The 17,001-nt window shown below is 36.5% G+C and overlaps 1 protein-coding gene across 1 annotated transcript in view; it reads left to right on the top strand.

Moving 5' to 3' along the window:
* Positions 1 to 17,001, top strand: part of DCAF6 (DDB1 and CUL4 associated factor 6) — a 165,152-nt gene that overhangs the window by 138,723 nt on the left and 9,428 nt on the right. Inside the window, 2 exon segments of the mRNA XM_047783996.1 lie at positions 14,595 to 14,733; positions 16,378 to 16,534. Coding sequence (XP_047639952.1) covers positions 14,595 to 14,733; positions 16,378 to 16,534 — 296 coding nt within the window.

Raw genomic sequence — 17,001 nt, 5'->3', positions numbered from 1 at the left:
TGCACCCATGGCATCTGGAAGTTCCTGGGCCAGGCATCAAATCCAAGCCACAGCTGTGACCTTTGCCACAGCTGCAGCAACACCAGATCCCTAACCCACTGCACTGGGCTGGGGATCAAACCCATGCTACCCCAGAAACAGCACTGGATCCTTAACCTTCTACTGCACCACAGCAGGAACTCCCAACTGAATTTTAATAATGCCATTAGTGGATTCAACTAATGGCATTATTAGTCAAATAATAATATATTTACTAATATCTTATATATTAATATTTAATAATAATAATTAGTTGAATAATTAATTCAAGAGCTGGGTTGTACTTTGGACAGGTGGGGCAAGTGAAGTAGGTACTTTTTGCAGCCTTATTAATGTTTCCCCATCAGTATTGATTAATGAAGTTTATCATTTTGGCAGTGGAGCAATGGTTTTAAGCAGGTACAGTGGTGAGTAGGAATTTTCAAGTCCTTGGTAAAACTGGATTGTTATTTGGTCTAAACCAGAGCTTTTTCTTTTTACCACACCAACAGTTGTTGAATTTTCAATCTTGTTTTTCCTTTTCTGAGATCGATTGTTTGGACCCTCTAGCCAGTTTTTTAAGTTATCATTTAAGGAAATATCCCTTTGGACTATGACAATGGTTTGGCTGCTCTTGGGTCCTTTAAGGGTAACATTCCTTTCAGAAATACTGGCCGGGTGATTTCTATTTGCCTCCAGAGAGTCAAGTTTGGAATGCACCATAATCTTAATAATAGCTGAAAGTGGCACATAAAAGTGTTGCATTCAGTAATTTCTGAACATAGGGGCCATTTTCTGTTCTTTATTTATTGGCTGCCACATGCAGCAGCTTGATGTGGGATCTCAGTTCCCAGACTGGGGATTGAACTCAGGCCACGATGGTGGAAAGCACTGAGTCCCAACTACTAGACCACCAAAGAACTCCCCATATGGGCCATTTTAAATTGTATGTCCACTAGAAGTAAGGAAGCCACACTGCTTCCACAACATTGCAAAATCTTGAGCTACTCCAAAAGCATGTCTACTATTAGTATAATGTTCATAGTTTTATCCTTGGCTAAGGTATAATCCTCTTTGAGTGTATCATTCCGTCTCTTGGGCCAAAGTAGCCAGAGGAAAAGATGCTACTCAACAACATCAAAAGGAATTGCAGTAGCATGTCCAGCACAGTATTTGCCATTATCACCTAGGAATTGCTTAATGAAGTTAATTAGTGATTGCCTGAGCCTGATCATATGATAAGTTCATATGGTCTCAACAGTTTTCATCCGTTGCTGGACCTGGCCTTCACTAACAAGCATATGAACTAGCTTATATAAGTCCTAGAAACCAGGTTGGTAAGTTTGAATAACTATATTAAGTTCCTCAGCAATCTTTGAAGATCTTTAGATACTTTGGGGAAATCTTGACTGTGGCTCGCCATTCAGTTTTAGTCCAGGGAGTATAAAGAATTAAAGATTCTAGCCTCTGGATCTTTGGAAGACTTAACTTTTTTTTTTTTTCTTTTTTTGCTGCCCCATGGCATATGGAGTTCCCAGGCCAGGGATCAGATCCTAGCCATAGCTATGATCCATGGTGCAGCTGCAAAAACCCTGGATCCTCAATCCACTGAGCTGAGCCAGGGATCAAACCTACATCCCAGCACGCTAGAGATGCTGCCAGTCTCGTTGCACCATGCGAAATCCCCAGAAGACTTCATTTGAAAAGAACAGCTTCTGGAAAGTTCAGAGGAAAAGGGAACGGGGAGAATTTCAGAGAAAAGAGAAGATTTGGCAAGAAAATTAGTATAGGCATTTGAAGGTATGGTGAAGGCATAGGTGGCATAGAAGGAAGGAGGAAGATGGCACCAGAGGCAGTATGGATTCAGGGAGCCTAGGGAGAAAGGCAGAATGGTGCTGAAGGCAGAGCCTGAGACAAAGAAGCCAAGGAAGAAGAGCCTGGGTCTTTGGGAGCCATTTTATCTTTCTATAATCCTTTGTCTTGAAATCCTGTTTTGCAGAGAGACAATTTTGGACTCGTGTAAAGTCAGGGGGCCTCAAAATAACAAAATAAGCCATCCACTCTATTCCGGAATACTCTGAACTGCTATAGTCCAGTTTGGTTTTAAGAAAATTAAGTTTGGGGATTTTAAAAGTTCCCCTTAATGGCTGTTGATATTTTAAATTGCCTTTGGTCAGGTCAATCCAGTTAGTTAGAAATGCTCATAAGAATGGACCTGTTTTTTAAACATAAAAATTAGCCACAGTCCCCATAAGAGGAGCTTCCCTAATACTTAGATAATTAGGATTCCATTTTTAAGAGGTTTTTCATCTAGAGAAAACATTTTTTCAGACAGTTTAACAGCAAAACAGCTCAATTCAAACAACTGACCAGCCAGTTCCAGTCAATTCAAAGGCAGCAGCTTTGTCCTGGAAGAGCAAGGACAAAGATTTTTTTTAGCCAGTCTCTAGAGAACAGCCCTTCCAAAAAAAAAGGCCAAAGGTTAAAACAAACAAACAAACAAAAAACCCAGCATGGTTTCAAGAAACAACCCGTGTTCCTGAAGGAGTGGGTCTAAGGCTAGCCAGGTTCAGGAGAAGTGTCCCCTGTTTTGAAGGGAATAGGCTGAAGGCTAACTAGTTTCAGTGAAAACAGTCTGATTGCAGAATCCAAAATGGATGCCAAAGGAGTACATGGAGAACAAGGCCTTAACCAGTAAGATAAACCTTTAAATAGATCCCAAATAAAGCCTAAAGAGCTTCGAGCATAAAGAGGGCATGAGCTAGATCAAGAGGACATAACTTCAAACTCTAGTGTTAGTGAGAAAAGCAGTGGTGACAGTGGTCAACTGGGGGTACTGCACCTGTTTGCTCACCCAGAGTTACCCCATTGGAGCCATCAAAATGCTGACCTAAAGCAAAGCAGACAGACTGCCAGATATTTCTTCAGCAAAAATGGGTTCATTTGGGATCAGCAAAGAATTGCACTTTGGGATCTGCCAACATGATGAGCCATGTGCCAAGTGCGGGCAAGGGAAAAACTCCTTCTAGAGAGGAAAAAGAAGTTGGAAGTAAACAGAGTCCATGGCTTTTCATTGCCTGAGCTCTTGCCAGGAAAGAAGAGAAGTCTTTCCTCTTCTATTGGGCTGTTACTGTCACAGGGAAAGAAAGCTCCCCCTCTTTGTCTTCCAACTCTATTGAGGTTTCTGTTTTTTTTAATTTTTTACACCAGTTTTAGCTGTTGCTAACACTGTTGCTTTGAGTGTTCTGAAACGTCTTCCTTGGTTTTTCTTGGATACATATCTAGGAATAGAATGTTTAATTTTATGAGATAATCTCAAATTTTTTTCTAAAGTTTAAGTGTAAATTAGTACAATCACTAGTAATCTCATTGATCTCTAATACTTCGTATTGTCACATTAAAAAAATTTTATTGATGTTTACTTGACTTACAATGTTGTATTAATTTCTACTGTACAGCAAAGTGATTCAGTTATATGTATACACATATCCACTCCCATATAGGTTGTCACAGAACATTGAGTAGGTTTCCCTGTGTTATACAGCAGGTTCCTGTTGACCATCCATTCCATATACCATAGTGTGCATGTGCCATTCCAAGCTCCCAATCCTTCCCTCCTCCCCACCAACGCCATCCTTCCCTCTTGGTAACCACAGGTTTGTTTTCAAAGTCTTGAGTCAGTTTCTCAATAAGTTCATTTGTATAATGAACAATATAATATTGAACAATATAATATTGAACAATAATGGACAATATAATGAGAGGTTTAATAAGTTTGTATAAGTTTGTATTTGTATAATAAGTTCATTTGTATCTTTTTTTAGATTTACATATAAGTGATATGATATTTGACTTATTACTTAATATGATAATCTCTAAGCCCATTCATGCTGCTGCAAATGTCATTATTTCGTTCTTTTTTGTGGCTCAGTAATATTCCATTGTGTATATGTACCACGTCTTCTTTATCCATTCCTCCGTTGATGGACATTTTGATTGCTTCCATGTCTTAGCTGTTGTAAATAGTGCTGCAGTAAACATTGGGGTGCATGTATCTTTTTGAATTATGGTTTCCTTCTAACATATTTCCTGGAGTTAGATTGCTGGATCATATGGTAGTTCCATTTTTAGTGGTTCCATTTTCTCCACACCCTCTTCAGCTCTTATTATCTGTAGACATTTTGATGATGGCCATTCTGACCGCTGTGAGGCCATACCACATTGTAGTTTTTTTTATTTTTGTTTTTGTTTTTTATGGCTATACATATGGATACATAATGGAATGCATTGTTGCTATTATTAATTGTTTTCCTTCTTTCTAAGGAACATTTGCTAACATTTGCAAGGCAAGTCTACTGGCACCAAATTCCCTCAATTTTTGTTTGAGAAGGACTTCATTTCTCATTCACTTTAAAAGAATAATTTAACAGAGTATACAGAATTTTAGGTTGGTGGTTTTTTTTCTCTCAACACTTCTGATTATTTCAGTCCATTCTCTCTCTCTCTCTCTGTGGCTACCCTGCAGCATATGGCATTCGTGGACCAGGGATTAGATCAGAGCTGCAGTTGCAGCCTATGCCATAGCTGCAGCAAAGCCACATCCTTAACCCACCATGCTGTGCTGGGGATCAAACAGATGCCACTGATCCTGTTGCACCACTGCAGGAACTCCTCCATTCTCTTTTTGCTTCTTGGTTTCTAAGAAGTTGGATAAGATTCTTTATTCCTTTATAAGTAAGTTTATTTTTTTATTTTTAATTTATTTATTTTTTGTCTTTTTAGGGCCACACCATGGCATATGGAGGTTCCCAGGCTAGGGGTTGAATCAGAGCTGTAACTGCTGGCCTGTGCCATAGCCACAGCAACGCAGGGTCCAAGCCATGTCTGCAACCTACACCACAGCTCATGGCATTGCCGGATCCTTAACCCACTGAGCAAGGCCAGGAATGGAACCTGTGTCCTCATGGATGCTAGTCAGATTCATTTCCGCTGAACCACGATGGGAACTCCAGTAAGTTTATTTTTTTCCTCTGACTTCTTCCAGGATTTTTTTCATCTTTGATTTTTCTATTTTGTAAATGATATACCAAGGTGTAATTCTTTTTTTGTCTTTATCCTGCATGGTGTTCTCTGAGCTGCTAGGATCTGTGTGGCCTTAACTTAGGGAAATTCTCTGTCATTATTGTTTCAAATATTTCTTCTAATCCTTCCTTTCTTCTCCCTTTGGTATTCCTATTATGCATATGTTATACCTTCTATAGTTATCACACAGTCTTGGCTATTCCGTTTGGGTTTTTTTCAATCTTTGCTCTTTACTTTTTCATTTTAAAGGATTCTGTTGATATGTCCTCTGGCTCAAAGATTCTTTTCTCAGCCATGTCCAGTCTACTAATAAGCCCATCAAAGGTAGTTTTCATTTCTTTTAACAGTGTTTTTGATCTCTCACATTTCTTTTTGTTTCTCTCATAGGATTTTCCCCCATCTGCTCTTCCATGCTCTCTATTCATTATGACCCTTAGTACATTAATCATAGTTGTTTTAAATTTCTAGTCTGAGAATTCCATCATCCATGGTATTTAGGATAGCGCTTTTCTGTCTCTTCAGATTGTGTTTTTTGCATTTTTTTTTTTTATAGCTGTGTATGATGTACTAGGTAATAGGAGCTGCTGTAAATAGGCCTTTGATAATGTGGTGAGGTGTGAAAGAGGGGAAGTATTCAAGAGTCCTGTGGTGTCTTGGTGTCCTCCCTTGTCCTGGAATCCAAGAAGAGTTGTTGATTTTTCAGTCCATTCAGCTTTTTACTTGTTAGTTGCAAAGTGGGACCTTTCAAGCTTCTTGCATGTGGATCCAGATTAAACAATCCTTATATTCCTAAGATAAACCCAACTTGGTCATGACATATTATCTTCTGGATATGTTATTGGATTTTTTTTGCTAATATATTTTTTTAATGATTTTTATTTTTTCCATTATATTTGGTTTACAGTGTACCCCACCAAATTAAAGTCTAAAACATCTTAGACTCCTATTCAAGGCACTTCACAATCTGGCCCCAAATTGTATTTCTAGAGCTATCCCTTTTAATTCCCCTTTAAGCAGCTTACATTTTAATCAGAATGTACTATTTGCTGGTCTCTTTTCAGCAGTGAGTGAACATCTGTTTGTTTGGTTTTTTTTTTTATTTTTTTATTTTCCCACTGTACAGCAAGGGGATCAGGTTATCCTTACATGTATACATTACAACTACATTTTTTTCCCCCACCCTTTGTTCTGTTGCAACATGAGTATCTAGACAAAGTTCTCAATGCTATTCAGCAGGATCTCCTTGTAAATCTATTCTAAGTTGTGTCTGATAAGTCCAAGCTCCCGATCCCTCCCAGTCCCTCCCCCTCCCATCAGGCAGCCACAAGTCTTTCCTCCAAGTCCATGATTTTCTTTTCTGAGGAGATGTTCATTTGTGCTGGATATTAGATTCCAGTTATAAGTGAGATCATATGGTATTTGTCTTTGTCTTTCTGGCTCATTTCACTCAGTATGAGATTCTCTAGTTCCTTCCATGTTGCTGCAAATGGCATTATGTCGTTCCTTTTCGTGGCTGAGTAGTATTCCATTGTGTATATGTACCACCTCTTCCGAATCCAATCATCTGTCGATGGACATTTGGGTTGTTTCCATGTCCTGGCTATTGTGAATAGTGCTGCAATGAACATGCGGGTGCACGTGTCTCTTTTAAGTAGAGTTTTGTCCGGATAGATGCCCAAGAGTGGGATTGCAGGGTCATATGGAAGTTCTATGTATACATTTCTAAGGTATCTCCAAACTGTTCTCCACAGTGGCTGTACCAGTTCACATTCCCACCAACAGTGCAGGAGGGCTCCCTTTTCTCCACAGCCCCTCCAGCACTTGTTATTTGTGGACTTCTTAATGATGGCCATTCTGACTGGTGTGAGGTGATATCTCATGGTAGTTTTGATTTGCATTTCTCTTATAATCAGCGATGTTGAGCATTTTTTCATGTGTTTGCTGGCCATCCGTATATCTTCTTTGGAGAAATGTTTATTCAGGTCTTTTGCCCATTTTTCCATTGATTGATTGGCTTTTTTGCTGCTGGGTTGTATAAGTTGTTTCTATATTCTAGAGATTAAGCCCTTGTCGGTTGCATCATTTGAAACTATTTTCTCCCATTCTGTAAGTTGTCTTTTTGTTTTCTTTTTGGTTTCCTTTTCTGTGCAAAAGCTTTTCAGTTTGATGAGGTCCCATGGGTTTATTTTTGCTCTAATTTCTATTGCTTTGGGAGACTGACCTGAGCAAATATCATGATGTTGATGTCAGAGAGTGTTTTGCCTATGTTTTCTTCTAGGAGTTTGATGGTGTCCTGTCGTATATTTAAGTCTTTCAGCCATTTTGAGTTTATTTCTTTTTTTTAAAATTTTTTTTTTTATGTCATTTCTTGGGCCGATTCTGCGGCATATGGAGGTTCCCAGGCTAGGGGTCTAATCGGAGCTGTAGCCAACAGCCTACACCAGAGCCACAGCACCGTGGGATCCAAGCCGCATCTGCGACCTACACCACAGCTCACGGCAATGCCGGATCTTTAACCCACTGAGCAAGGCCAGGGACCGAACCCGCAACCTCATAGTTCCTAGTCAGATTCATTAACCACTGCGCCACTACGGGAACTCCATTTTGAGTTTATTTTTGTGCATGGTGTGAGGGTGTGTTCTAGTGTCATTGCTTTGCATGCAGCTGTCCAGGTTTCCCAGCAATGCTTGCTGAATAGACTTTCTTTTTCCCATTTGATGTTCTTGCCTCCCTTGTCAAAGATTAATTGACCATAGGTGTCAGGGTTTATTTCCGGGTTCTCTATTCTGTTCCATTGGTCTGTCTGTCTGTTTTGATACCAGTACCACACTGTTTTGATGACTGTGGCTTTGTAGTATTTCTTGAAGTCTGGGAGAGTTATGCCTCCTGCTTGGTTTTTGTTCCTCAGGATTGCTTTGGCGATTCTGGGCCTTTTGTGGTTCCATATAAATGTTTGGATTGTTTGTTCTAGTTCTGTGAAAAATGTCCTGGGTAATTTGATAGGGATTGCATTGAATCTGTAGATTGCTTTGGGTAGTACGGCCATTTTTACAATATTGATTTTTCCAATCCAGGAACATGGAATATCTTTCCATTTCTTTACATCTTCTTTGATTTCTTTGATTAAAGTTTTATAGTTCTCGGCATATAGGTCCTTTACCTCCTTGGTCAGGTGTATTCTGAGGTATTTGATTTTGTGAGGTGCAATTTTAAAAGGTATCATATTTTTGTATTCCTTTTCTAATATTTCATTGCTGGTATACAGAAATGCAGCTGACTTCTGAATGTTAATCTTAATATCCTGCTACTTTGCTGAATTTATGAATCAGTTCAAGGAGTTTTGGGGTTGAGTCCTTAGGGTTTTCTATGTATAGTATCATGTCATCTGCATACAGTGACAGTTTTATCTCTTCCCTTCCTATATGGATGCCTTTTATTTCTTTTGTTTGTCTAATTGCTGTGGCTAGGACTTCCAAAACTATGTTGAAGAGCAGTGGTGAGAGTGGGCATCCCTGTCTTGTTCCAGATTTGAGTGAGAAGGCTTTCATTTTTTCCCCATTGAGTATTATATTTGCTGTGGGTTTGTCATAAATGGCTTTGGTTATGTTCAGGAATGTTCCCTCTATACCCACTTTGGCGAGGGTCTTGATCATGAATGGATGTTGGACTTTGTCAAATGCTTTTTCTGCATCTATTGAGATGATCATATGATTTTTGACTTTTTTTTTTGTTAATGTGGTGTATGATGCTGATTGATTTGCGTATGTTGAACCATCCTTGTGAACCTGGGATGAACCCAACCTGGTCATGGTGTATAATTTTTTTGATATGTTGTTGGATTCGGTTGGCTAAGATTTTGTTGAGAATTTTTGCATCTATATTCATCAATGATATTGGGCGATAGTTTTCTTTTTTGGTGGTATCTCTGTCTGGTTTTGGAATGAGGGTGATGGTGGCATCATAGAATGTCTTTGGGAGTGTTCCTTCTTCTTCAACCTTTTGAAGGAGTTTAAGGAGGATGGGCACCAGTTCCTCTTTATATGTTTGATAGAATTCACCTGTGAAGCCTTCTGGTTCTGGACTTTTATTTGTAGGGAGTGATTTTATGACCTCTTTTGAAGGAATTTTTTCATCTATATTCCGAATGAATTTCCTTCTCTTGACCCTTTTTTTAAAAAGTTACATTAGCCTCAGAGAATGAGTAGAAAAATATTTCTTCTTTTTCTTTTCTGTGGCAGAGTTTGTAGAAGATTGGAATGATCTTTCTTTGAAAATTTAGTAGGCCATACTTTTCAAACCATCTGGAACTGGTGTTTTTTTTGGGGGGGGGTATGGTTTTTAAGTATTATTTCAATTATTTACCAGTTATAGAACTATTTGAACTATCTCTTCTTTAGTTAGTTTTAGGTGATTTTTTTCAATTTGTAAATTCATCTGAATTTTCAAATTTATAATATATTTCATCTTTTTAATTCCTGTTCTGTCTTTAGTTATAGCCACCTTTTTTCTTTTTTTTCTTTTTTTTTTTTTTTTTGGCTTTTTGCCTTTTCTGGGGCCACTCCTGCAGCATGTGGAGGTTCCCAGGCTAGGGGTCGAATCAGAGCTGTAGCCATTGGCCTACGCCAGAGCCACAGCAATGCGGGATCTGAGCCAAGTATGTGACCTACACCACAGCTCTCGGCAACGCTGGATCCTTAACCCACTGAGCAAGGCCAGGGATCGAACCTGCAACCTCATGGTTCCTAGTTGGATTCATTAACCACTGTGCCACGACAGGAACTCCATAGCCACCATTTACATTCATAACATTATATATTTGAACCCCTTCAATTTCTTCTCCATTATCACAGCAGCATTCTGTTGTTTTCAATATTATTATATATAATGGTATATCTGTCTTAATGCCCTTATAGTTCTATCATTTTCTTTTTTAATGAAGTGAGGTTTTTTTTATTGGTTACGTATGTGTTAAATTGTTTTGTCTTCCTAGTAAACTGAACTTATTACATACGTAGTAATTCTTTCTACCTTTAATGCTGCTTTTTGTCTCAGTCTATTTTGTCTGATAGTAAAGCTTTGCTGCCTTTCATTTGACGAATCTGCACAGTATCCTTTTCCTTGAAACTTGTCCTTGTCCTTATACTTTAGGTGTGTCTGGGACAATCTCTTTTTTTTCTGTTTTGGTGAATTTATTTATCATTTTCATGCCTATTTTTTGACTTGTTTCTAGCTTTTTTAGGATTAAGATTTTTATCCTTTTTTAAAATTTGTTTTTGTCTTTTTCCCTTTTTTTTTTGCTCTATTGAGTTGAAATCTGTACTCTTTATTACTACTGTTTTATTCACTTCTATAATTTTCGTGCTTATTTAGCTTTATAATGTCTTTTATAAATTTAAAATCATATGCCAAATCAGCATAAGCGGGCTTATACATATAGGAGAACTGATAACCAATATATCTCAAAAAAAAAACCTTTGAAACTTGTAGGCTTTTTTTTTTAAAGACTCGTTCATGATTTTATTCCCTTTTTTTGATTACTCAATGAATTTATTACATTTATAGTTGTAGTGATCATCACAATCCAATTTTATAGGATTTCCAACCCACAATAGGCTTTTAATGTATATTTGTTTGCTATTGGTGTTCTTTGTATGTATATATCATTTTAATTTTATTAAATTTGCAAAGGAATATAATTTAAATTTATTATTTTCAGCATCATTTTTTTTTCTGTGTGTTTCTTATGGATATCCTCCAGGAAAGTGGTTTCATGTATTCCTTCTTAGTTTATTCATTTCTTTAAAAATGTTTACTGGATTGGACATTGCCCAATTATGTATAAAAGTATAGCGTCTACTGTCACTTTTTAATCATCTAATTTGAAGTTTGTGCACTTGAAGCTTTGTCTACAGTGGGATAGTGGTAGGTGCCCTAATATCTCATCTGAACTATACAATACAAACTGCATAGTTTGAGATCCAGATTTCAGAATTTTTCTTTATCAGGATGACCAAGCTATACAAACACCAAGTAGTAAATTAGACTATATTCTAGAGCAAACTTGTAAGTGAAATAAACATTTATGATTTGATACCATCCTCACTAATTCTTAATTATTATCATGTCATTACTCATCAGCTTTAATTTTGCCCACACATCTTGTTTTAAATGGTTTGAACTTCCATTTCAAATTCTTGATTCGTCATATTTCTTCTTTTTCCAATTATAGATCCTAAGGCCTTTGATTTATTAGCAGGATTATTTCTATTTCCTCTGCTACCTAATACTCAGCTTTATTAGCAAGAGTTTTTTCTCTATTGGTTTCTTGTTTATCACGTTTTTTAACTGATTGTCCTTTTTTCTTACACTTTAGAAAAGAGAAAGAGGTTCAATCATGTTATGTTTCTTTTGAGAGAGTTTGAACTCTCACTTCCCATTTATCATTTCCCAATCAGAAGGAGATAATCAGAATATACTTAACATGTCAGCTTTCTGTCTGGAAATTCCTAATAATATCTAACTTAAAATTTTAGACCCCTCCCCCTTTTTAAGTATACATAGCATAGGTTAAAGTTTTTTAAGCATTTAAAAAATAAGCCTACAGAATTTGTAATATACCATTTATGAAAGAAAATAACTTTTATTATAAAAGTAAAACTACATAACTGTTAAATAATTCTTTTAAAAAGTGTTGTTAACAATTTAATGTCTGGTTTTCTGTAGTTTTTCCTTTTTTCTTTTTTCTTTTTTTGGCTGTGCCTGTGGCATGTAGAAGTTCCTGAGCCAAGGATTGAACCCATGCCACAGCAGTGACCCAAGCCACTGAAGTAACAATGCTGGATCCTTAACCTGCTGCACCACTTTTTTTTTTTTTTGCTTCTAGACTCTTTCTATGTATGTAAAGTTTTCCCATATGAATTATTTTTTAACCTATGTTGTAGATAATGACAGTATAATGCTGACATTTTTCATGTCCTTAATTATGGATCTTTCTTGGGTTTTTTTTTGTTTTTTTTTTGTCTTTTTAGGGCCGCACCTGTGGCATATGAAAGTTCCCAGGCTAGGGGTCTAATGAGAGCTACAGCTGCTGGCCTACGCCACAGCCACAGCAATGCCAGATCTGAGCCATGTCTGTGACCTACACCACAGCTTACAGCCACGCCGGATCCTTAATGCACTGAGTGAGGCCAGGGATCGAACCCGCAACCTCATGGTTCCTAGTCGGATTCGTTTCCACTGCGTCACAAGGGGAACTCCAGATGTTTTTTATCATTTTTTAATGGTGGCATAAGTATTACAGTATATGAATGTAGCATAATTTATTTTACCTATCCTTTCTATGTATAAAACATTTAGATTACTTCCAATGTTTCTCAAAGCACATATATATGTGTGTGTGTGTATGTATATTTATTTCTCTACAGCATACATTTTTAAAAGATAAAATTGCTGTTTCACAGCAAGTACATTTTTAAAATTTAATGAATATTATTTAATTTCTCCTCGAAAATATATTATACTGAAATGCTAATATATTGCTAGTAGGTCTGTCAATTGCTGTAACCACTTTGGAAAACTGTTTTGGAGAATCTGTAAGTTAACCATATACACATACCATGGTCTAGCAGTTCTACTCCTAGACATATACTCAACAGAAATATCTACATATGTTTACTAAAACACTACAGCAGTAATCAAAAGCTACATACAACCCAAGGTCCAACAACTGTTGAATAGATAGTTATATTCATACAAAGTAGTCCTCTACAGCAAAGAGGATGAGTGAACTACAGCTAAATTAAACAACATGGATGAATCTTACAAACTAACGTTGAGTTAAAGAAGCTAGACACAAAATATGTGTTGTATGATTCCATTTAATTAATATTCACAAACAGGCAAAATTAATCCTTGATGTTAGAAGTCAGAATAGTGCTTAATAAGGGGAACATAATAATGGGAATGGAGCACAGGGAGACTTCTGGAATTCTGTTTATGCTATTTCTCAATACTGGTGCTGGTTACCTGGGTCTGTTTTGTGAAAATGCATCGAGCTACATATGTTATGATTTTATAGCTTCCTGTATATGTGTTCTACTTCAGTGAAACATTTACAACAAAATGTAAATGTACGTTTTAATATATAAAAGAATGTACTTTTTAATATATAAAACCACTTTCAAGCTTCTACCAGTAGAACATATTTTCCTGTACTCTTGCCACTCTGATAGATGTAGAAACTTTTTAATCTGATAGACACACAGAAAGACCCATTTGTTTTTATTTTTTGTCTTATTATTAGTGAGGCTGAGCATCTTTTTATATATTTATTAACAATTTTTTCTACAGTTTCCTTATTCATGTGCTTTAGTTATTTTTCTGTTATAGTATTCATTTTTTCATACTAACATATATATTTTGGATTTTTGGCCTATTATATGTGAAAATAGAATGTTTTAAATACCAAGTTCAAACTAGCAAACTTAAGTAATATTGTATATTTGGAAATGTTTCTTCTAATAATTAAATCAGTCTTTAAAAGAGAGTCCATTTTTCTTGATTCTCCAGCTTTGTGATCAAGTCAGTTCTTAGGAGAGTCAGTCTGCCTCATTAGCTCCAAATCTTTATTCTAATATGAATTTCATATGGAGTAGATCCTATTTGAAGATCCTTGTTTTATTCATTTATATTGTTTTTCTTGACTAGTCTATTCTTTGCTGAGAACAGATGTCTTTAAACAAAACCTTAAAACGTAAATTAAAAAAAAAAAAAAGGAGTTCCCGTGATGGCACAATGGGTAACGAATCCGACTAGGAACCATGAGGTTGTGGGTTCGATCCCTGCCCTTGCTCAGTGGGTTAACGATCCGGTATTGCCGTGAACTGTGGTGTGGGTCGCAGACGCGGCTCGGATCCCACGTTGCTGTGGCTCTGGCATAGGCTGGTGTCAACAGCTCCGATTAGACCCCTAGCCTGGGAACCTCCATATGCCGCGGGAGCGACCCAACAAATGGCAAAAGACAAAAAAAACAAAACAAAACATAAATTTATCCACTACAATTATATATTAACTTTAGTTTCTTTTGGTTTCTCTTTATGCCTTTGCGTTTCCGTAATAAGGAGAGGACAGATAACGTTGAATAGATTTTATTTGTAGTAAATTGCATATTAATTTTGTCTGTATTGTTTTTATAAAGTAGCCTTTTAAAAACCAGTGTGCCGCATGCTATTTCCTTTACTGTCTCAACCAGTACCAAGTTTCTAAGTGATCTCTTAACTAAAACATTTTGTTTTAGTAACTCAACTAGTCTGATGTAGTCTCACTATTGTGTCTGCCTTCTTATGCTTTTGGTTGGGGATGCCTTATTGAAATAATGTTTAGTTTAAATATTTTCTAGACTTTACTGTATTTTAATCTTGCTCATTTTCATTCTGTAGTGGCCTATGAATGTTTTTAATTTATTTCTGTTTTTTCTTTTAATATGTAACTCATAGACGCTCTGCTGTGGCCCGCATTCAGGAGTTCTTCAGGCGGAGAAAAGAAAGGAAAGAAATGGAAGAACTGGATACTCTGAACATTAGAAGGCCACTAGTAAAGATGGTTTATAAGGGCCATCGCAACTCCAGGACAATGGTACCAAAGGCTCATGGCATTCTTTGGAAGAATTGCAGTTTCATAATATGAATTTTTTTCCATAATGATTATTTTCATATATACCAGTGTGATTCTTTTTAATTTCTGCTTTCGTCTTTATTTATCTATTTGCTTTTTAGAGGCCACACCCACAGCATATGGCGGTTCCCAGGCTAGGGGTCCAATCGGAGCTACAGCTGCTGGCCTACACCACAGCCACAGCAGTGCAGGATCCAAGCCACATCTGCATCCTATACCACAGCTCATGGCAACGCCAGATCCTTAACACACTGAGTGAGGCCAGGATCGAACCTGAAACCTCACGGTTCCTAATCAGGTGTTTCCGGTGTGCCACGACAGGAACTCCTCCAGTATGATTTAATGTAACAATTATTGCATCTTCAAAGTTACCTCTACCCAAAAGTAATTGTTTTCACCCTATAATGTCTTGTGAAAGACCATTATTTTTTTACAAGAAAACTACCTTATTGAGGAACTGTTGTAGAATTTTAAAAATTTTAGCTTGTGCAAGTAACCATTGCATCTTTTTTGCTTTCTCACACTAGTAGATTTTTAGCTTATATTAGTGCCCTTTGTTGCTTTTGGAGAGAAAGATTTGGGTATTTGAAATCTCGGTTCATTGCAAAATATAGTCAGATTAATTATAACTCTTTTTTAAAGATTGATAAGTAAAGATTTTAGTTACTTCGTCTTTCTTGACTTTCATTTCCTCAACTATGAAATAAGAATAGACCAGTTGATCTCTAAGATCTTTCAAGTTCTTATAATCTAGAAGTCTATACATCCAATGCAATATTAATTATTTACTAAGAAAATCTTGTGAGATGATTAACATACCTGTAACTCTGAACTATTCATATCTAGAAAGTATTCTCCTGTATTCATTGAGTCATCAAAAAATATCTAGAATTGGTCTTAATCTGCTTCATTTAGAGTCAAGGCAAACAGTAACTTTGGTAGTAACACTTTAATCATTGTAAAAAGAATACTCATTATTAATAGGAGTAACCAGTTATATTTCTTTTATTTTGCTGGTTAAAATTTTTAATAAAAATAGAGATAGGAATGGGAAAAAAAATAGCAGGTAAGCAAATATAATAGTAGTTCCAAGTAACAACAGAATTGGCTCTCCTTCATTGCTTTGCCAAAAATAGCAAAGTAGCAGCTGCAGATAAAATGATAAAAGTACACAGAGTTTCGATGGTTCATTCATGTGCATCTGCTAAAAAATTCCATCATAACCATGCGAATATATCCTTTTTCTCATTGTTTCATAAAAGTAAATATGTATTTATCTTTCCTTCTCAATTGTGAGAGCTTCTAATAGCTCATGAAAAGATCTGTACTTTTTGTTCTTTTGGCATAAAGCAAAATATGGGAGGAAACAATTCATTTTTTTTCTGTGAATTGTGTTTACTGTCTTGTAAAGCTAAAATAGGACCATTTTGAAAAGGTTCCACAACATATCTATAAACTTCCATTATACTGTCTAAAATTCAGAAATCCCATCCATTCGTTTAACAGTTATTAATGCAGCACCTACTGTGTGCCAAGTACTGTTTCAGGCACTATAAATTAAGTTTGATTTGAATTCTCTTATAATTTCCTTGTTTAAAACCCTAGATAAAAGAAGCCAACTTCTGGGGTGCTAACTTTGTAATGAGTGGTTCTGACTGTGGCCATATCTTCATCTGGGATCGTCACACTGCTGAGCATTTAATGCTTCTGGAAGCTGATAATCACGTGGTAAACTGCCTGCAGCCACATCCGTTTGACCCAAGTAAGATAATGTTTTATAAGGCAAGAGCTAGAAATCATTAGTATGATTAATCAGCTTCAGCTCTTTTCTCGTTTTAATATAAGAATAACCCAAATTATCCTAGTAGGCAGCCACTAGGATCAAGTATTGCTCTTCTTGGGTTTAAAACAAAAGAGATATCTATAGCCTGCTTTTGGCAGAAAATATGGGAAAAGAAATTATAGAGTTTGTCTTCCTAATAGTTCTAAGTTTTATCAGCTGTGAGAGGTTCAGCTGATTAAACTTTTTACTACTTATCCAAACTGAACATTCTCAAATCTTTTAGTCTTCACTTGTCTGAATTAATTTATCAGAACAAAGGAGTATTGGCTTGTTCTTGCCTTCCATTTGAAATTGCCCATATTTCTCATAAAGAAGCAGTAAATAAGAAAAAAAAATGTGATTTCAAGATGATCTTAAAATTGTGTTTAAGGTAACTTTTAGGAAAT

Source organism: Phacochoerus africanus, chromosome 6 (genome assembly GCF_016906955.1).
Source record: "Phacochoerus africanus isolate WHEZ1 chromosome 6, ROS_Pafr_v1, whole genome shotgun sequence".
NCBI classification, from domain to species: domain Eukaryota; kingdom Metazoa; phylum Chordata; class Mammalia; order Artiodactyla; family Suidae; genus Phacochoerus; species Phacochoerus africanus.
This window is presented reverse-complemented; position numbering and strand designations above follow the sequence as displayed.